The sequence below is a fragment of the Haliotis asinina genome, chromosome 3, assembly GCF_037392515.1.
Source record: "Haliotis asinina isolate JCU_RB_2024 chromosome 3, JCU_Hal_asi_v2, whole genome shotgun sequence".
In the NCBI taxonomy this organism is placed as follows: domain Eukaryota; kingdom Metazoa; phylum Mollusca; class Gastropoda; order Lepetellida; family Haliotidae; genus Haliotis; species Haliotis asinina.
Window position 1 is genome coordinate 3338045 of NC_090282.1, and position 21599 is coordinate 3359643.

The following is a 21599-nucleotide window of genomic DNA, read 5'->3' on the forward strand; positions in this document are numbered from 1 at the left end:
TACAGAGCATATTTTGTCTTAAGTTAAGCATAGTTTTCAAAATGACTTTGGGCATTCTCTGTTGATGAATTTATTACAGAAGAAACATGTTGATATGTGTGATGTATATTTAAGTTTTTCAGTCTGGACAAAGACCTTCACTAGTTGTTGACGATGAACATGTTCAAGGGCAGTGATACCACTCTCCACAAAGACCGAGACTTGCCATTGGCCTTTGCACACAATACCTTGATGTACAGTGTAACTTGAACATCTTATTGAATGATGCAAGTCATTTCCATATTCATAAACACATTTCAAATAAGATGAAACAAGAGTCATCAGAAGATGAGATATCCCACCCGGCCTCCACGTTTGAAAGGACAAATCATCTGACAGTTACCTATTCTTTTTTTTTAGATGAAGTTTGAATTGTTTCCATGGAATTCATGAAAAATATAAATGCCATATATCTGTAATCAGCAAAAGTCACCATTTCAAGATCTGTTGAAAGATATGAAATGGTTTTCGAGTTTGAAGCCCATCCCTCCATTTTGATCACTAAAACCTGTACATTGCAAAAGGCACCACTTTTGGTTCTGATTGATTCATCTACCAAGTTTGGCCCAAAAATATTGAAAGGTATTTGAGTTCTAACTAACAAACACCAAAATGTTCCATGGAAAAACAAAAAAATAAAAGTGCCAAAAATCTGGAAATAGCAAAAGGCACAACCATACATTGAGATTGTTATATCTATCAATTTTGATCTGAAAATATTGAATGGTTTCCGAGTTTTGCTCCGGAAACAAAATGATTATGGATGGACAGACAAATCGATGAAAGGGAGAAAAGTAGAGAAACTCACATCTATCTAGTCTATATCACGAAGTACTATTCCCACTTTGTTCAATGTTTCAAAGAAGTGTGAAACAACATTCCTTTTGGATAATGAAGGAAAGGTTGGTAATGAAAGGTGTCTGCATGTGATTAATAATGGCTGTGACTTTTTCAATATCTGAAGGACAGCAGATCTTAGTTTTTTTATGCAAGATGGGAGTGGTTTCCCTTGGCATTTTATGTCGTTGGTGTAGTTCGTGTTTGATGTTGTGACATCGAGCTCCACCTTTTCTTCAGTCACATTCACGCCATTAATTTTGTCTCACGCCATTTCTAGCAGTATTCTAGCAATGTCACATGCGGGGACTACAGAAATGGGCTTCATGTTGTACCAAATTGGGTAACCAAGCCTGTGTCCACTGCATGAGAAAACGCTTTAACCATTAGGCTACCCCCTATGTATGACATCATTCATCCACACAATTTTCATATCGATAATCAAGCATACATCCAACTTCTGATCTTGTTTAGCGAGCCTTTCGAATGTCAACCTGAAAATATCAAATCCCTCTTTCTCACCAATTCATCTTTCTGAAACAAATATAAACATCTCCAGCTTTTTTGTAGCAGCTTTATTGTGTATACATGGATCTCTACTTGAGAGGGATGAAACGAGAGGAATGGGTGGCACCAATACCAGGTCGACCATGCTTCACAGGCTTGTATGTGATGCTGAACTCTCCTAGATAATGACCAATCATCTCAGGCTGAAATGAAATGAACTCGGCATCATGGAAAGTTCTACTTCTTACAATTGCTCTCTCACACACATTTGATTTACAAATCTTAAGCCTCCTTCTTTAAAGGAGTGAGTGAGTTAAGTTTTACGCCGCTTTTAGCAATATTCCAGCAATATCACGGTGGGGGGACACCAGAAAATTGGCTTCACACATTGCACCCATGTGGGGAATCGAACCTGGGTCTTTGGCGTGACGAGCGAACGCCTTAACCACTACACTACCCCACTGCCCCTCTTTAAAGGAAATTACAGTAAATGATGTTCTATAGTTTGTGTCATGGTCTCCTGGTTGGTTCATCTACATGTGGCTGGTTCTAAAAGGATAATTCAGATTAGGATTTGACCCAAGTCTAGAAGTAGTTACCAACAAGGGTTGTTACATAACAAAGACTAATCAGGTGATGATCTATACCACAATGCAAATCAGAAACAGAGTTTGGTTACTTAGTAACAAATTTTTAGTTCTGAGCCACTGGATAAACAAGAAAAACATTACACGGAAACGCCCAAGATTGTTGTACTTCATTTCAAAATCAAGGTGGATTAAAGGACCACACCTTGAAAATGCTTTCACATCGTATCACAGTACAGTCTTGGGCCCCATTCTCAAAGCAACCATACAGCTATGACATTCCCTGTCAAAGGATGGGACTTATGACGGTCCTAGCGCTACAATCACTTGTTGAAAAAGGGGCCCAGGTAGATGTGAGCCCAGCTTACCTTGATTTCCACCTGGTTGAACGTCTTGCCTTGGTATACTCCCACAATGCTGCCAATCATCTCGGGGACAATGATCATGTCTCTCAAATGAGTCTTCACCACCTACAAAAACACAGCAACTTGTTTATATGAAACAGTCAATTCAGACCAGGCGAAAATAGTCATCCAGGTAATGCAACTCAACACCACTGAAATACAATGACCAGATCAAGCTGGTCAGGTAAGCTGCCAACATTACCCCCAGTGGCCTCTTACAGCATGCATGGATTGCCAAGACCAACTACCATCTATTCCAAGTCAAAAGCCAACTTTCAAGATATTTGGGATGTTAGCCATAAACAGTGTTATTATTTAATATTCTCAAGATCCTTCCATTTTTGTTAATTATTAGAGAGCTGTAAAACAATTCAATGACTAGAGAGTGTGGGCAAACAGTCAAGCACCTGCTCCAAAGCTTGTATCTTGCTTATGACAGGTTTGTTTTTCAGCAATAGTATGTACAGTACATTCATCAGTTTGAGCACAAAAAGACCTTAACAAATACAACTGTTGATGGCCAAGTGTCGGAGACACAAGTACACATGCCCCGTCAAAACTTGTGGTGTCACCCTGGGCAGGAAGCTCAGCTCACATGTCCCTTTTCACCAAACTGGCAATGGGTGCCATGTATGCGAGCCAGGTGCTAAAGCAGACTCTAGGGGACTTTTTGGTCAAACACCACGGAGTTGAAAATGGTAAGCAGCACACATACACACCTGGCAAGGATACAATCAACTGCACTGAAGTAGGTACTTGTGCACAGCACACTGATATAATTCCTACTCTTACTAATACTACTAAAACACATTAAGCTCACAGTATCAACCAAATCATTAAGCCCAGCTACATGGTTAACAAGACACGATCATCAGTATCTCTTGCAATGTCTAATTTTTATGATAATGTCAAATGTTTAGGTCTGTAAATAACGAAGTGGAAGGAGAGTGTAGAGAGGTATTTAAGTTCTCCTCCATAAAGGAGCACATACCATCAACTTCAGTTGAAGCCACCTTGTTGCCAACTTAATGGAAAGTAAAAAAAAGAAAAGAAAAAAAAACACCTGTTCACCACTAGATATGGGTACGTATGGAATCTGATAAAGAATTATTGCAATTTTTTGCAGTTCTGCTCCTGAAAAGAACACTACCACATAATGTTGCCTTGGAAACACCAAAAAATATTTAATTCAGAATTACACAACTACCAACAGATACCATTACACCACCAGACCCATTAATGTGCCAAATTTGGTGAAGAAATATTGAATGGTTTAAAGATCTACTCCTGAAAAAATTATGCACACGGACACAGTGTCCATTGGAATACCACCAGAAAAATGCATTGATGGTTTATGATTGGGTTTCCATACACAACAATGCACAAATTAGTGCCAACACATACTGCACAAGGACGTGACAAGTGATCTAAGTTAAAATTTGTATACACCAATCCATGCTTGTTTTCAATGTGACAATAAATGGGATTGGGTGGTCAGGCTCGCTCAGACTTGACTGACACAACATTGTATGCCAATTGTGTAGAATGATGGTCAAGCTGTTGATCACTGGATTGTCTGGTCCACCTTAATTTTACAGACAGATGACATACTGCTGGAAAACTGTCGAGTGTGGTGTTAGACGGCAAATATAAAGCATGTACAGTAAACCAAGATGCCAAAATTTCAGGGGGAACAAGTTTCTGTCCTTACAGACTAATTGTGTTTTAAAAAAATGAAAGAAAGGTTAAAATTGTCATATACAATATAAAAGAACAAATAATAAAAATGATTCTGCCATTTACTTGAAGCTCAAACTTTTTATCTTAACCTTCCTAAATAGCAAAACAATGCAAAACTATGAATTGCAATCACTGACCTTCTGGAACGATGCAATCATTCCACAACCTATTTCCATCACTGCCATGGGGACTTGACAGTCTTGGGCAAATGACAACAAAATGCCATAAGACCACTCAATGAAACTCAGTGCATCGTGTGTATACTTGCCTCTGGTTTTTCAAGAGGCCCTGCTTCTTTCTTAGCCTTCCTCAGTTTCTTGATCAGTCCCAGCCTCTTGCGCTTCAGGCCTCTGCTAAATCGGCGACGAGCACGGCATGGGAACAACTCCATCAGCTGCTCACTGGGGAAAAAATGATCTCCGTAGAATAACTTAGCATAGTAGTAGTATAAGTACATATCTCAGACATCTTAATTCAGATTTCAAGTAACAAATTTGATAATAAAATGTCCTAAATTTCCTGTGTTTGTCAAAGACTTTCTGAGAATAACAACATATGAAAAAGGAATAAAACATGACAAGGTATGCTAGAATGACTGACTTGGATTATTTAATGTCTGTACTCTTCCTGTCCAAAGCATGGACTGTTGCTAACGCTACAAATAACAGGTTTATCTGGTCAAAGCTGATTTCACATGTTGCACGTAAACAGATGACTCGAGTTCCAAGCACTGCAAGATGATGTTTAATTAAATCTCAAGTTCAATGTCAACCATCAACTGAACCATCTGTTTCCATGTCCAAATCAGTTACCAAGTATTAATTCAGAAATTTGTATATCACTACCATCAGCACTGGATTCGAACATGTTTGTCAAAATATTTTTACAAAGAAAACAAGAGTCATCAGAAGATGACATATTCCCCCGGCACCCACATATTTGAAAGGACAAATCACCTGACAGTTACTTGATGTTTTCTTAGATTAAGTCTGAATTGTTTCCATGGAAGTCATGAAAAATATAAATGCCATTTATCTGTAAACAGCAAAAGGCACCACTTCATTATCTGTCTCATATATCTGCCAAGATCTGTTGAAAGATATCAAATGGTTTTCCAGTTGTGCACTGGAAACGAAGCTATCCCTCCATTTTGAGACTCAGTCAGAACTTTCCATGGAAACAAAGAAAAACAAAAATGCCAAAACATTGCAAATAGCAAACGGCACCACTCTGCAGTCTGCTTCAAATATCTGCCACGTTTTGCTGTAAGACATTGAATTGTTTTCAAGTTGTGCTCCGGAAACAAAGCCCATCCCTCCATCTTGAGACTAAGTCAGAAGTGTTTCCATTGAAACTGGGAAAATGATAACTCACAAATCTGTAAATTGCAAAAGGCACCACTTCAGGGTCTCCCCTACATATCTGTAAAGTTCTGTAGAAAGATATTTAGAAGTTTTTGAGACGTGCTCCGGAAACGCAGTCCATCCCTCCAATTTGGGACTATGTCCAAAATGTTTCCAAATTCCATGGAAATCCAGAAAATTATAAATCACAAAAATCTGTAAATAACAAAATGCACCACATTGGGGTCTGCAAGTTTTGCTGACAGATATTAGGAACTTTTTGAGATGTATTCCGGAAACGAAACAACTCTCACCGTTGAGACTATGTCCGAACGTTTCAATGGAAACTGAGAAAATAATAAATCACAAAAACCTGTACATAGCAAAAGGCTCCACTTCAGTTTCTGACTGATATATCTAGCAAGTTTTGCAGAAAAATATTTTATGGTTTTTGAGTTCTGCTCGGGAAACGAAGCCCTCCCCCACCAATAGACTAACACCAAAATGTTACCTGGAAAAATAAAAATAAATAAGAGTGCCAAAACAATATAAATAGCAAAAGGCACAACTATAGGTTGAGATTATTATATCTATTAAGTTTGGTCTAAAAATATTGAACATCTGTAATTATTTTGTTTCTGGAGCATAACTCAGGAACCATTCAATATTTTTAGACCAAACTTGATAGATATAATCTCATGCTGGGATTATTACATGCCGGGGGTTAAAAAATTATTAGAGGGACTCAACTTGTGACATTTGATTTAACTTGTATCAGATGCAGTTCAGTTCTGAATAAAAATATAAAAAATTTCTGATCTCTGGTAAGTGTAATAAGGATCTTTCATATAATTACTGTATTTATGCTAACGTAAAGCTACATCAAGCCCTGTCCGCTGTTTTGCTTTATTGTCATCAACATAATGATGATTTGCTGTTGCTTCAGCAGGGAACCTCAGTGTTACTACTGTTATAAAGTCAATCTGGTGAGAGAAAGACAACACTGCACCTTTCCAGCTGAACTCCTGTACTCAATTGTCAAGTTCAAACAAATCAAACCAGTTGCCTTTGAGCAAGTACTGCGGGAAATGCTTCAATATGTCCAAGTGTAAATGACATACAATGTTCATAATCACGTTATTGCACAACAAGGGGCAACTTGAGATTCTATGCTTTCTTGTAGATAAAGGTTGTATCATTGTTATAAAATATTTGCAAAGTAAATAAAAATCAAAAGTGTATATAAACTGACAATGTTAAATTGATACAAACGTTCTTATATATTGCGGGTAGGCATTTACACTGGTTACTTAAACATCTTCTGAAGCTGAATATTGATAACCTGGGCAAACATGGAGAATAAGTATCTGGTAAAATATAGGTGTACATCATAACGCTAAAGAAATGAACAACAGTGCGACATACTTCCTAACAAAGTCAAAATACAGAATCAAAAACATTAACCCATTCGTATTGTGCACCAAGTGAATACTCAGAATAGCTCTTTCATCGACGAAACCGTAGTAACATTGCACAACTTAACAAAACACGAGTGGATCTTTGAAAACCTCTTGGTAATCATTCTAAAAACATCAGAAAACAAACCTAGTCATGTCCAGAAGCTGGTCCAGGTCCACGCCTCTGTAGGTATATTTACGGAAGGTCCTTCTCTTCTTCTTTTCAGCCAAATCGGCTGCTGATTGTTCGTCCGTCTGCACAAACATTCACATCAAGATGAGACATACAAACTCTTCAAAAGAGCATTGCGGCGAAATTGTACGCCAGTTTGAAAGAAGGATCGTTGTTCAATACAATAGTATGGCCGTGAACGACATAAAACAACAAGATGACAGATGACAGCGGATTTTATTTCCCATAGCAAAGACACCATCTTACCATGTTGATTACTTGGACAGGAAAAGGAAGTTGCAACGCCGGAAGTTTATGTTTACGCATTCGCAGTAAAATATACTTTATCCCACACAACTACTGACAATCTTAATTTGATTTATTTGAACCTTATATGGACGTTCAGTTTATACCGACCACAATTAGACATACGTCATAAACTTGATTTTTCTGCGAAGAGGTCCTTGAAAAATGTATGGGAAAAATTAACATGACGTTTCTTAACGCTGCAAATCACTCACATTACCCTGATTCTGCGGGGATTCTCCTTCTGCTGAAGCGTTAAAAGATCAAATGAAGATATCAAGTGCTTGTAGCTCTCTCCGAATGAATGATACAAACAGGAGTTACAATACTATACATTATATACCTCTATTGCGTGGTCCTTTTGTTCCGGGACAGAAATGTTGTGATTCCATGTGCTATAATAGGCATGCATTTAAACTTCAGACAGATCATCACCAATGCAAAAGTAAATCAGTCATAGATATCATGTTTATTGTGTTACTGTATTTGTATATATGAAGACGTGTACGGTTCATCTGACAAAATGAAAGTCTGTTTCAGATTCACGTTTGTGTAACTGATCCTAAACAGTAAGTTAATCATGTCTTAAGCCGCTTTCGCTTATCAAACAGAATCGAACAGTCTAAATTGTGACTAAAGTCGCAGATGTCGTTATTAACGCTAATTAAACGACAAACATATGTGACTACCCATGAAGATCCTTTTTTTAGGTTACAGTATACTATTGTTGCTCTACGTGGTTACAGTACAGTAGGTAACAATGCTACGAGAAAAGTTGTGAGATTTGCGTCAAATGTCCTGAACATCCACACGCACGCACGCACACACACAAACCCCAGGGTCCAGTTGCTCAAAGCGCTCGTAAGCCTGATCTCGCAACTTTCCTCGTAGCACCCTTAACTCTTATACTTTAACATGGGAGGTACGAACGCTACGAGAAAGGTTACGAGATCTGGATTACGAGAGCTTTGTGAAAATGGAACCTTGATCTGGGTTGCGGGATGTTCAGGACATCTGATGCAGATGGTTGTATCCATTCCATGTCGTTCGGTGTTCATGTGCACCCTTAGTGTTGTTTACACTTGGAATTCCGGCGTAAGCCGTATGAAGTGATAATAGTGCTGAGGTGTGTGTGTCTGCGTGTGTGCCTTGTGTGTGATTTGAAACGGGCGCCCATTTCACTCCGGGGAGCTGGAAGGGAAGTGGGTAGTCATCAATTTGGCGCACATATACTGGGGGTCGTCAGTTTTGTACACGTGTAGGGAAGGTTGGGGGCGGGGGGGGTGTCATCAATTTTGTTCATAAGCGTTCTTTATAACTATGCTAAAAAACAGAGAAAGGAGGGGACGGGATGAGGCGTGGGTGTGTCAGTACTTAAATTTTAGGGATGGAACACTCGCATTGTACATGCTTCTCCATTAAAATCCTCACAACCTCCCACCCCTAACCATAAATTATGAGTCGTCCTTACTCAAGTCTTGTATGTGTTTGACAATCTGAAGACTGACGTATGAAAGGCTGGTTTGATCAGGGATGTTTTTGTTGATACCGTGCGTACATAAGAGACTATTATAAGTTTCCTTACTGTCTTTTTTTGTTTGTTTGTTAAATGTCATTTTAGTCTGAACTGTATTCGGTTATATTTTGAGTGCATAACCCATAACAATAGGTTACGCCTCGGTATCATAATTGTTCCGCATATATTTCAGACATAGAAGGAAAGGCGTGAGGAGAGTAGTATACGAGTTACAAGTTGCCCAAGGTGCGCGAAGAGGCATGATGCGAGAATTTGTTGTGATCGGCAGTCAAGTCGGCTAAGAGAGAAAACGATCGAAGAATCAAGTATAGGCTTTACCATGAGATAGAATGGATTAAACTGACAAAATTCTGTCGTTTGGTGACTGTCACACAATGGGAGTGACGTGTGATTCACCAGAACAGCGAAAAACTTTACAGTATCATTAGCTGTGGCGCGGATTTTGATTTGCTTTGTGAGATTTGTTTTCCTCGAACCATGTCAAACTTCAGACTGTCGCGCCTGTTGCCTAGGTTTCTTCGGGGTGACAAAGACAAAAACGGTGGATTTACCAAAGATGCTGGCGACAAAAATTGCTGTAGGATTTTATTTTTGGATGACACCGAGCTGAAATTGCCCCTCAAGGTGAGTCACTCTGAAAATCGACATTCAATAAATTTACCCAGTTTATTTCATTATTAACAGACAGTGATGTCTCATTTGAGATTTGAATATGTTTTTAAAGTCAGACTTGAATCTGCAGTATTTCTACACGTTAGCTGTTTCAGTGGATATGTTACGAGGTTGAAGATGCACAAACTCACAATGTTGCTGATCCGATATGCTGATCTGTCACTGCAAATTTCAACAGTGAAAGTAATGTTTTAGTAAGAAATAAGTTTGCCAGTCACGATTTCCAGATTCAAGTGGGTGTGTTCATTCATTGCACGTATGAATCGTAACTATGCTTGTTTCAGAAAATTACAACTATCACTCATGGCAAACATATGTTGGTATTTGCTTATTTCTACATACCTTTCAGATCCATTTTGTAGTTATTTAGGGTAGATACTACATATTTAAAAGAGGCAGTGAGGCTAGTGTAGTGGTTAAAGTGTTTACCTGTTGTGCCCCAAACCCCCTAACTCAGTTTCAATTCGCCATGTGAGTACAATATGTGAGGCCCATTTCTGGTGTCTGGGCCTGAAATTGCTAAAATATTGATAAAAGTGATGAAAACAATAATTACTCACTTATTCAAAAGAGAGAAATATCAGTTGGGTTGTTGTTATTTCTGTTTAAAACCTATCAACAAATGTATGTATTATTATGTGTCAAATACATGCTCTGTCTGCTCTTCAGATGTTTGTATATAATGCTTTTGCCAATTTTTTGAACCATCTGCACCAGGATGAAGAGACATGTACTTGCCTGTCTCCCAACTTGATTTCTTCCTATCTGCCATTACTAGACTGAGGAAAGAATGTTTGTTGAACCCATTGTCAATACAACTTGTGTTGTGAAACAGCAGAATGCCAAGTAATATTTACCACTCAAAATAAGTTTAGAACACTCACTTCTGTATTAATTCAAAAGTAAATATGTTGTGCAATGATTGATCAGCAGCATAATGAAACAATTCTTAACTTCTTTTGACTAGTATATTTAGGCTGTATCATTAATATGCAGATCACACTTTAACCCAAGGTTTTGAACTATATCCTAGTGCAGATTAAAAGTTCCATAGCTTTCATATTTTTTGTAACATGGGAAATTTATGTATGTTCTCTATCCAGTGACTAGCAGATCTGATCGCAGATTTTCTGTGAAATTGCAACTCTAGTATTTTTCACTGTAGTGAATATAGAAATTAATATAATACCATGTTACAAATGTGTTGTTGGTGAAGCTGGTTATTTTGTGGCAGCTTCCTGTTGTCTTGATGAGTGTGAGTGACAGGCGAATTCCCTTCAACATCTGGCTGTTCGTGTTTATGAGCAAAACAGATGCAGTAACAGTTCTCTTTACCATGGAGGATTTTTGTCATTCCAAAGGAACCCATTTCATTCCCTCTTCAAGTCATTAGTGTTGTTGTCCAGGTGATAACGAACGTTCCTGTATTCACGATGATGCTCAGTGTATGGAATTATGACCAAACATGTAGTTGAGCCTGTTTCAGCTATACTTCATCTTGACATGACCTGGCACTTCAAGTTATGTATACTGTAATGTGATATTCTCATTACCGGCCAACACTGTTTTGGTGCGCACAGAATGAAGTCACATTGATTTTATAGATAAAAATGTAAAGAAGTGAAAGCTTTTCCATAAGTAAGCCTCCCAACTAAGTAATATTGAAATGCTCCTGAGCAAATTCATTGCACAGCGTTTGACATTTTAGATTTGTGTAGTGGAGACTGCAAGTCTGTGGTACTGTCAGTCATGAAACCCCGCTCGTGGAATGTGAGGTTGTTTAAAGTAACTGACTGAGTTTCCACTCATTTTAAGAAACTGGACATTTGTCACATTGTTATCCAGAGTATTATGAGGTGTTTATGTGAAGTCATTGTAATTGAAAGCAATCAGAAACCAACTTTATTGTTTGTGATCTGCTTGCTGAAATTGCTGCACAGCTCTGTACCTGGTGAAAACATTCAGAAAGTAGCCATGACTATATAGCAGACAAACTGAAGTTTAGATTGCATGTCAACTGTTTTAGTTTCAGCTTAAATATTGGTCATGAAGTCAGAGCTCAGGAATAGAAATTAGAATGGTAGATAATATTTTAGTTACACTGTTCAGCTCCTGGATGGAGTGTGAAGAAATGTTTTGCATGTACCATGCAGCTCTTGATGGATTGCTGGGTAACAAGGCGGGGAGAGAGGGACCAAGAAAATGGGGGCGGGGGGGTTGAGGTATCTGTAATCTCATTGTCACCTCATGACAAATCAGCTTCTGTCTTAAGCTTTTTCAGATTGACAAAGGGGTGTTACTAAAAACACATTTAACTGTCAGCACACAGCTTGCTAATTATGTTGTCTTTGAGCTATTTACCCTGGCATTAATGCCTAGCATATGAGCCTGTGTACAGGTATACTTGATGAGTATGTGAGTGTTTGGCCCTTACATTGCTGGTAACTGTCGCAGTGAGCAAATAGCGCAGTGTCAGACCTTTCTTGAGCCATTAACTGGGACTGCTTCATTTGTCTGATAGGCTAGTCACACAAGAGAGTCTTCTTTAAATCTCACAGACATATCAAAACTTATAAACACCATTCTCTCCATGTCCCTAAGTAAAAGCTTATTCTTGGTGTTTATAAGATTCACAATGCCTGTGACATCAGTTCGTTTGATTGACAAGTAGCCTTCATGTCACGTCCTTTGCAGTAGACAGATGAAGGGCATCTGTTAATTAAACTTTCATTCTTCATTGATCAATTTGGAGAATGGTCATTATTGTGTGATTTAGAGAGTTAAATATATTGTCACATGGGTAATATTTAAACAGGAATATGACTAAATCAGCTCAAACCTTATTACACACCATAGAGATCACCAGCAACGGCATGTAGACCACCATACTCTGGTCCATGGGGACTTTCGGATATGTGAGACTAGACATATATTGCCTCCAAGACTCACTGTATTACTGCTGAAATATTCCTTATGTGATGTTAAATATCAACTCACTTACTCACTGCATTTGCATTAGTGTCTCTGGATGGGTGGACCCTTCCATACAATGTACAAGGTGGCAAACATTGTGTATTTTGTGACAGATCAAGATCACCAGAATTACAAATTGAATTACAATTAATTGTAAATGTTGGTTTCAAAACCTTCATGATATAATATCCAAAGATAAAGACAAGGACATGATGTATTAAAGTTTCAAATGTAGAACTTGAACTATGTTGATCTTAGTGATTGATGACTGCAATTATTTTCTATGAGAGTCTAACTGCTTTGATGTTTATTTCAAACACATGCAGGAATTACTTAAGCTTTATTTTAATAGGTATTGAGGCAACACAATTGTTTCATTTGAATATTTTCATGTGTGTTATTTCAAAAGTCCATTTATTTCCTGCAGTCATGAATTATTCTTGCATGGCACCAAAGGAACACTGACAAAGGTTGTGCAGTATTAATCAGTTTGACTGCCAGTTTCTATTCAACTTGACGGTCATATTGCACATGCACTTCACTCCCATTTTGTCTCAACTGCTTATTCCTTGAATAGATTCAGATGTTTCAGTGCAGAAATGATTGCTTCACAACGTAGAATTTTTTAGTAATAGAAAGGACACTTCAGGGTTTTGTTGATCATTTCGATTTGAGATACTACAATAAAACAGCAACAGAATTCCTTAATTCTATCCCGGGACATTTGACTAGCGTGAGACTGATATGACACATGTCAAGGTCTGATATTTCATTGTCTGTTATTTGGTCACACAGTGGGCTCTGTAGTCCAGAAGGTTACACAAGCAGGCTTCATGTCTCTCCGATCAGACACCCCCACCCTCACCCCCACAATCATTCTTCCAGAGTGTGCGATTATCTACATGGATGGCTGGACTAGCAGCCTCCAATTTCACGGGGTGGTGTTTATTGGTTGCATGTTTTGGTGTAATTGACACAAACATTTAGTATCAATATGTCAACTCAACCTATATGTGAATACTAGGTTGTTACCTTGAATGTTTAAAATACATTTTTTCACCTCTTCATTGTCCATCTTAGTCTTAGTGTAGGTGATCTTAGTAAATGTAAATGTTATTAATTTAGTATTGATATTTATAATTTTGTGTCGGTGTAGCTCTAGTATGTACATTTAGCCAATCGTTCCAAATACAGTGTCGACTGATGTCACTAGTTGTATGGAATGTAATATCACAACATTTATCCACCAGAAAGTATATAGCCCTCTCCTGTGACATCTTCAGCAATTCATACTGGTCTACTGGTCCATGACTGCTAAATTTTGTTGAGGACAAGTGAAAATCCAATGATTATTTGGCTTGTTGTTCAGTGGCGCACTCTGTCAGCTGTGTGTCAGTTGTCTCTAAATAACTGGGTCTGGACCTGACAATCCTTGATTACTTCTGCTGCATCAAGTTTCTGCATGTGCACATATTTCAGAGTTTCAGGGTGCTGAAATTGGTGTCTATTGGCATGGATAACACTATCTGAGTTTCAATTGGTTTGGTTTTTATGACTGGCAAAACGTGAATGCTGCAAGTGGATAGGGAGAATTACTGCTACTAATTTATAGTAGAAGCTTTGATATTTTTCTAATTGAAAAAGCAGTGATTTTTTTGAAAGCTTGTTTGGTATCTTTAAAGTAGTTTTCTGAAACAAGTGTTGTTGTACAGCTGAAGTTGTTCTCATTAACAGATAGTTAGCCTTGTTATTGCACTTAAACTGGTATATTCTCAAACTACGAGTCAAAGGCTGTCTTTACATAGAAGTGTGAATGATGGACACTGGAAGTTGCTGCCATATCTTCTTTAGTAAGGCAGTATGATGCTGAATGTTCAGAAATGTTTGAAAAAACATTCGTGATTCGTATATTACACTTTAGATAAGCATAATATCAAGAGGAACTGACTGTTGTTTGTAAGTAAGCCTTGATTCCACAATTCATGATTCTTTCAAGAGCAAGAAAGGCAAGACAGTTCATGATTGTCCTCACCTGTGTATTCCATGGACCTAAGTCAAGGAACTGTGAAACCTAACATGTCAATAAACGACTGTGTGAGGAAGTCATCTAGAGATATATATGAATACTATACACAACTGTGAGAACACTGGGAAGGATTTGCAGTTTCTTTCACACAACTCACAGTGGTGTTAAGGCTTTGAAATGCATGCCCTGGGGCAGGTAAGTACATGATTGATATAGGACAACGAGCGCAGACCTATCAATATCCTATTGGCTTTTTTTTAGCAAATATTGCCCCTATCAATTCAGAGTAAATTTAACAAAAGCAGATGTTTGTTGTATAGAACAGCACACCATGTAAATAACACCTATCCTCAATAGCAAAAGGGTTGAGAACTTATTTTGCTGTCAGTAAAATGTCATCTATAAAACAGAAGTATTGGGCATTTTTTTTGTGTCACACAACTACCATCTTTTAAGTGCATGTTAGATGATCGTGTTAAGGTTATTCATACATATAGATTCCTTTTATGTCTTTATTGGACTTCAGACCCGTCTCTGTAACCTCCTTGAGGTTGTAGGGACCAACTGAGGTCCACCCTTCCCTCTGTACCCTCCTTGTGGTTGTAGGGACCAACTGAGGACCACCCCTCCCTCTGTACTCTCCTTGTGGTATTGGGGACCAACTGAGGACCACCCCTCCCTCTGTACCCTCCTTGTGGTTGTTGGGACCAACTAAGGACCACCCCTCCCTCTGTACCCTCCTTGTGGTTGTAGGGACCATATGAGCACCACCCCTGTCTCTGTACCCTCCCTCTGTACCTTCCTTGTGGTTGTAGGGACCAACTGAGGACCACCCCTCTCTCTGTACCCTCCTTGTGGTTGTAGGGACCAACTGAGGACCACCCCTCTCTCTGTACCCTCCTTGTGGTACTAGGGTCCAATTGAGGACCACCCTCCCTCTGTACCCTCCTTGTGGTTGTCGGGTCCAACTGAGGACCACCCCTCCATGTGTACCCTTCTTGTGGTTGTAGGGACCAACTGAGGTCCACCCCTCCATCTTTACCCTCCTTGTGGTTGTAGGGACCAACTGAGGTCCACCCTTCCCTCTGTACCCTCCTTGTGGTTGTAGGGACCAACTGAGGTCCACCCTCCCTCTGTACCCTCCTTGTGGTTCTAGGGTCCAACTGAGGACCACCCCTCCCTCTGTACCCTCCTTGTGGTTGTAGGGACCAACTGAGGTCCACCCCTCCCTCTGTACCCTCCTTGTGGTTGTAGGGTCCAACTGAGGACCACCCCTCCCTCTGTACCCTCCTTGTGGTTGTAGGGACCAACTGAGGTCCACCCCTCCCTCTGTACCCTCCTTGTGGTTGTAGGGACCAACTGAGGTCCACCCCTCCCTCTGTACCCTCCTTGTGGTTGTAGGGACCAACTGAGGACCACCCCTCCCTCTGTACCCTCCTTGTGGTTGTTGGGACCAACTAAGGACCACCCCTCCCTCTGTACCCTCCTTGTGGTTGTAGGGACCATATGAGCACCACCCCTGTCTCTGTACCCTCCCTCTGTACCTTCCTTGTGGTTGTAGGGACCAACTGAGGACCACCCCTCTCTCTGTACCCTCCTTGTGGTTGTAGGGACCAACTGAGGACCACCCCTCTCTCTGTACCCTCCTTGTGGTACTAGGGTCCAATTGAGGACCACCCTCCCTCTGTACCCTCCTTGTGGTTGTCGGGTCCAACTGAGGACCACCCCTCCATGTGTACCCTTCTTGTGGTTGTAGGGACCAACTGAGGTCCACCCCTCCATCTTTACCCTCCTTGTGGTTGTAGGGACCAACTGAGGTCCACCCTTCCCTCTGTACCCTCCTTGTGGTTGTAGGGACCAACTGAGGTCCACCCTCCCTCTGTACCCTCCTTGTGGTTCTAGGGTCCAACTGAGGACCACCCCTCCCTCTGTACCCTCCTTGTGGTTGTAGGGACCAACTGAGGTCCACCCCTCCCTCTGTACCCTCCTTGTGGTTGTAGGGTCCAACTGAGGACCACCCCTCCCTCTGTACCCTCCTTGTGGTTGTAGGGACCAACTGAGGTCCACCCCTCCCTCTGTACCCTCCTTGTGGTTGTAGGGTCGAAATGAGGTCCACCCTTCCCTCTGTACCCTCCTTGTGGTTGTAGGGACCAACTGAGGTCCACCCCTCCATCTTTACCCTCCTTGTGGTTGTAGGGACCAACTGAGGTCCACCCTTCCCTCTGTACCCTCCTTGTGGTTGTAGGGACCAACTGAGGTCCACCCTCCCTCTGTACCCTCCTTGTGGTTCTAGGGTCCAACTGAGGACCACCCTCCCTCTGTACCCTCCTTGTGGTTGTAGGGTCGAAATGAGGTCCACCCTTCCCTCTGTACCCTCCTTGTGGTTGTAGGGTCGAAATGAGGACCACCACTGTTTGAAATTAACGCTTTGAGGTGGCAAATTTGCTGTTCAAAATCCCACTTTGCTACCTGTAAGAAAACACAGTAGCAACAACTTGCTACCTGGATCATCCATTAGCTGTCATTTTCACTCGTAAATGTACGGATACTGAAATTTTAATTTCCTTAAAATGCTCATTGTAGCTTTTGTTGGTCACTTACGCATGGCAGTACTTGCATAATTTCGACAGAGGACCAGTCAGCCCAACGCGTATGTGCAGAGGTGTAACACTACTGCTGCACATGGTTGGTTATGGACATTTATCATGTCCTGAAGTGCAAGGGCAATAAAATGTTGTCTGCCAATACAAGTGAAGGTATTATTTTTGCATGACTTGATACATACCAGTATGCGGAGGTACTTAACAAGCTATGAACTGATAATGTGATGTATTTTACGCATTAAGAAAAAATGCAGTTACCAGGTAAGGGACTTTGCTACCTTTATTAAACCAGGTTGCAAGCGCCTGCTACTTCATTAAAAAAGTTAATTTTGAACACTGACCACCCCTCCCGTGTACCTTAGTGGCAATGCTTGCTGTTACTAAGACAGGTCATCCTTGTTTTAGTTTCTCTTCAGTTGTTGCCCAAATAGATCATGCTTGTGGCTAGTGTTTCCCTACAAGTACCAACACTTTAGAAATATTCTGGCCTGAGAGTGAGTTATCAAAAAATCTCAACAAATCTCATATTAATAGTCCAACTGTCCTTGAGCTCAGTTCAAACAGTGCCTAGATTGCAGGTGATTGATCAGTTATTACAGCATATTTCATGAAGCTAATACTAGGTGGAATGTGGTGCGTACCCCTTGGTATACAAATGTGATTTTTATGGTTCCCAGTTGCTGATATTATACACCTTGATCCATGTTTGATCTTTGGAAGATGGGAAATAGAAGCCTATCTTTTAACATGTTTCAAATTTGGCAAACTCAGCATAATTTTAGTGGTGTACATGAGAGTGTAATGTATGTTTGATGACTTGTATACGGGAATGTACGCAGTGAAAGGGTAGTGAGTATAGGCCAGTGATGTTCCAGGGAGATCAGTGTTAACTTCCACATGTTGTGGAATTAAACAAGCATCATGTTTCGGGTCTTCATCAACATAAACAACAAACTACATAATGAAGAGACATGAACATTTGGTTCTCAACTCTCTGCAGTATTTGTGTGCTTGTGTTCACAGGGTGGTCTAAGATCTGGTGCCTGGACAAATATAATGGACTGGATTCTCCCTTACTTCATGGAATCTTATTGTCTAGACCCATGTCAGGAGGTGCTGGAAATATCAACATTGATTACATGAATATTTTCTTTAGTTTGACTTTCTGACAACATTGTTTAATATACTTCATTACTTGCCTGCTAGACTGTCCAAGAGAAGGAAACCTGTCAAGGATTCCATGAGTGATGGTCAGGCTGATATTTTCTAGATCATGTGAATGCAGTCAGGACATGAACCTAATCTTTAGTTAGTGAATGGACATTAGTATTGAAAAGGAGTATTTTGCTAATGTTTCATGAATCTTTTCGCACTGGCTGTTTACCAAGGCAGGCTATGGAGGCTTGTTACAAATATGTTGTGTTGCAAACACAGTGATATGACTGGAGCTGGTGATGTTCATGGTAACAATGATGCACACTGATCACTGGTAACATTACTGTTTACACAGTCAAATTCTCCAGGGATGTATTGCATCTCGCAAACACTAACAGCCAATGGCATATTTGTCACTTTTATCATTTTGAAAATGTCTTGATCTTACATTTCTTGTAACAGTAGAATTTGCTGAGGTCACTGTCTGTTCTTTAAGACTAGTGTCCCAGAATGCTAACTAATTTGAAAACTGAACATATATCCTAAACTGATCCATCGATGTGTTGTGAAATAAGCTTTCACTAAGAGCTAGAAGTGTGCTTCCTCAGAGTGGCCATATTGCCTGAAACAACTGTTGCTTTGCTTGGCCTTTGAGAGTTAGTAACAGTATGAACATAATGCTATAAAATAAATGCTACTCATTAGATTACTTAAATGGAACAGATGGTTGTTGTTACTGAAATGAATTGATCGCATGTTTTTAGTTAATGATTCATATAAGCATACTGAATTTCAGTGGTTCATCATGTGCACTGACTCAGGTTGATAGTTTTATGTTTGCATGTACTGATTACAACTGGTTAATTTGTCTTAGTAAGTAGTAATGTGTTATTGTTTCTATGCCAACTGAAATGAAGTTTGGTTATTTGTCAGTTACACTCTAAAAAACACCGGAATGTGTTCTGCAGTTGGTTCCTTATATGTGAGTGCATGATGTTTTATGCCACAGCTGGCAGGTTTACTGTTCAATCATACCAGACCAGACAAAGTAACATAGAATATGTACTACCCTTGCAGTAGTGCACGTCGTGTTAGTTTGCAATGGCTGGACATGGTATTATGGACCATAACTATTAGTCTGTTACATACCAAAACAGTCAACATGAGGGTTCCATATTGTGCATCTGTCACTTAACTACAATACTATATTCATGCATAATTATTTGAATTCCTTACCCAACATTCGTAATGCTCATCACATTCGCCACATAGTGTATTCATTGCAGGTCTAGTTGAAAGTGTCAAAGGACAGATTTAATTCACTGTACCCAGTACTTGTTACAGTGCTAAGATGAGGATTGACAGGTCACAATGGCTGTAGACAGTAACTGGTACATTGGTTGAAGATCTGGCTGCCTCTCTAAACCCTTATGTCATGCTCTTGGTCTCAGCCCAGCCTTTTCAAACTGATACAACTGCCGAGTGAAAGTTCCTCTCCTGGAGCTGCAATTTCCCCTCACTCACTGCACCTCTGTCTTGTCTATACATGGAACACATTTAGTTGCACAGTGACACCTATGTCCTTTTCAACACACTCCCTCTGCTAATACTCCTGCCCTGGCTATACTGACATGTTCACTGTAGCTAAACAAACTATTTACTGAAGATTTGCCAGCAGAATTGTAGTGCATTAACTGTGCCAACCTTGTGTCCATTTGAATGGAAAACAGTACAAGTGAATATTGTTGTTATGGTTTTCTTATGACTTTTATAGTCGAAATACTGACGCTACTGTTTGAGTTTAATGTTCTAGTAAATGCTTGTTCTGTTTATTCAGTACAGTTTAACAAATGGTATTGTTGATTGACATACTCGATTTTCAGGAATAGTGCAGTGTCATGAACCTAGTGAAGACAACAGTATAAGTTAACCAGTGTGGTTCAGATGAAATTCGAGGCCCATTCCTTATGAAGACCCCATTATAGAATGCATTGAATGGCCATAATGGAACACTCGTAGGGTGCAGTGGAATTGTTCTGGTTGTGTTAATCTCTTCTGTAGATGTATCAGAACTAGTTGTCCCATTTAACGCCCGGTAGGATGTTTGTTATGGAGCCCTCAGTTAATGGTTGGTGGATGGACTGTAAACGTTGCTCAGCCAGCAAGACGATATGATTCACCCAGGCATGAACAGAGGGGATATTGTAGGTTGTAAATTGCTAATCAATATCTAAATAGAGATTTATCATTCAGATATCTCTCATGAAAAATGCGATGTTAATCCACAAGTACTCCAGATCTGCTGGTCTGCTTTCCAAATGTTCATGTTATTGCAGCAAGGATCCCGAGTTGGTGCTCATTTACTTAAGAGAGGGACACATATTGATTGATGGGGAGACATATGAAACTCCAGCCACATCCCTCCATATACACAGCTAGCAAATACTTGCCACTTGCTTGTTTACAGTCTCAGATGATCATGTCAACATTTCAAGTGTAAATCCCACATAAAGGACAAACAACAACATATGATTTATTGCAAATTAATTTGCTACAAGTGGGAAGAAAGAGTGTAAAAAAAGAATTTTGAAAACGTATTGGGTCAGATGGTGATCAATATTGTTTAATACAGCGCATGATGTCGATGTTCACACTAAACAACTTACTTGGGAGAGCCTGCCTCATACAATTGACATGAATTATGTCTTAATCAAATTTCAGACTTTCTATGTATGTTATTTATTATTTATGTTTTTGAGTTTATTGATCTTTCAGAATGTTGTCTTTGATAAGAACATTTTGAGATTGTAACATCAGAATAATGTGTATCCACTTCAGTGTTCAGACCCATTGACTTGTGTAGATGTGAATGTGCTGGGTGTAGAAGCTTTGATTCACATTTTGACACAAGAGTTAGCTGCATCCTGGTGAAGTAGCAGGAGACTGGAATGCTCCATTGATGGCCCTCCATATGCAAACAGTCCTGGCTGTCACTGTGTACAAAGGTGTTGTGTAACCAGAACACCTCATACATCAATGACAGGGGCACCTGCTGTATAGTGTGAGGGAGACGACAGTGTGGTTACTGTAGATGGACACCTGCGGTATAGTGTGAGGGAGACGACAGTGTGGTTACTGTAGATGGACACCTGCTGTATAGTGAGGGGGAAGACAGTGTGGTTACTGTGGATGGACACCTGCTGTATAGTGAGGGGGAAGACAGTGTGGTTACTGTAGATGG

At 39.9% G+C, this 21599-nt stretch overlaps 2 protein-coding genes across 12 annotated transcripts in view; one reads left to right on the top strand and one right to left on the bottom strand.

Moving 5' to 3' along the window:
* Window positions 1-1430: 1430 nt before the first annotated feature.
* On the bottom strand, window positions 1431-7396 carry LOC137277314 (small ribosomal subunit protein uS19-like). Its single transcript, XM_067808983.1, has 5 exons — window positions 7354-7396; window positions 7063-7169; window positions 4383-4515; window positions 2339-2440; window positions 1431-1586 (listed from the first exon to the last, which is right to left on the bottom strand). The coding sequence occupies exons 1-5, from the start codon at window positions 7354-7356 to the stop codon at window positions 1473-1475; spliced, it is 459 nt and encodes a 152-aa protein (XP_067665084.1). The 5' UTR covers window positions 7357-7396; the 3' UTR covers window positions 1431-1472.
* A 1707-nt stretch (window positions 7397-9103) lies between these two features.
* Window positions 9104-21599, top strand: part of LOC137277315 (band 4.1-like protein 4) — a 121463-nt gene continuing 108967 nt past the window's right edge. For 7 of the 11 annotated variants that reach the window (XM_067808985.1, XM_067808987.1, XM_067808990.1 and 4 more), the window contains exon 1: window positions 9326-9553. In XM_067808985.1, the coding sequence (XP_067665086.1) occupies window positions 9407-9553 (147 nt within the window). In that variant the 5' untranslated portion in view covers window positions 9326-9406. Of the gene's footprint in view, window positions 9554-21599 lie in introns of all 11 variants that reach the window. The other 4 variants (XM_067808989.1, XM_067808995.1, XM_067808993.1 and 1 more) reach the window with 2 other exon arrangements.

Coding starts and splice junctions, on each gene's coding strand:
- LOC137277314 (XM_067808983.1), bottom strand. Junction 4,516..7,062: donor CAGCTTCTGGACATGACTAG/GTTTGTTTTCTG, acceptor TTTTTTCCCCAG/TGAGCAGCTGATGGAGTTGT. Junction 2,441..4,382: donor GGCCTCTTGAAAAACCAGAG/GCAAGTATACAC, acceptor GTGTTTTTGTAG/GTGGTGAAGACTCATTTGAG.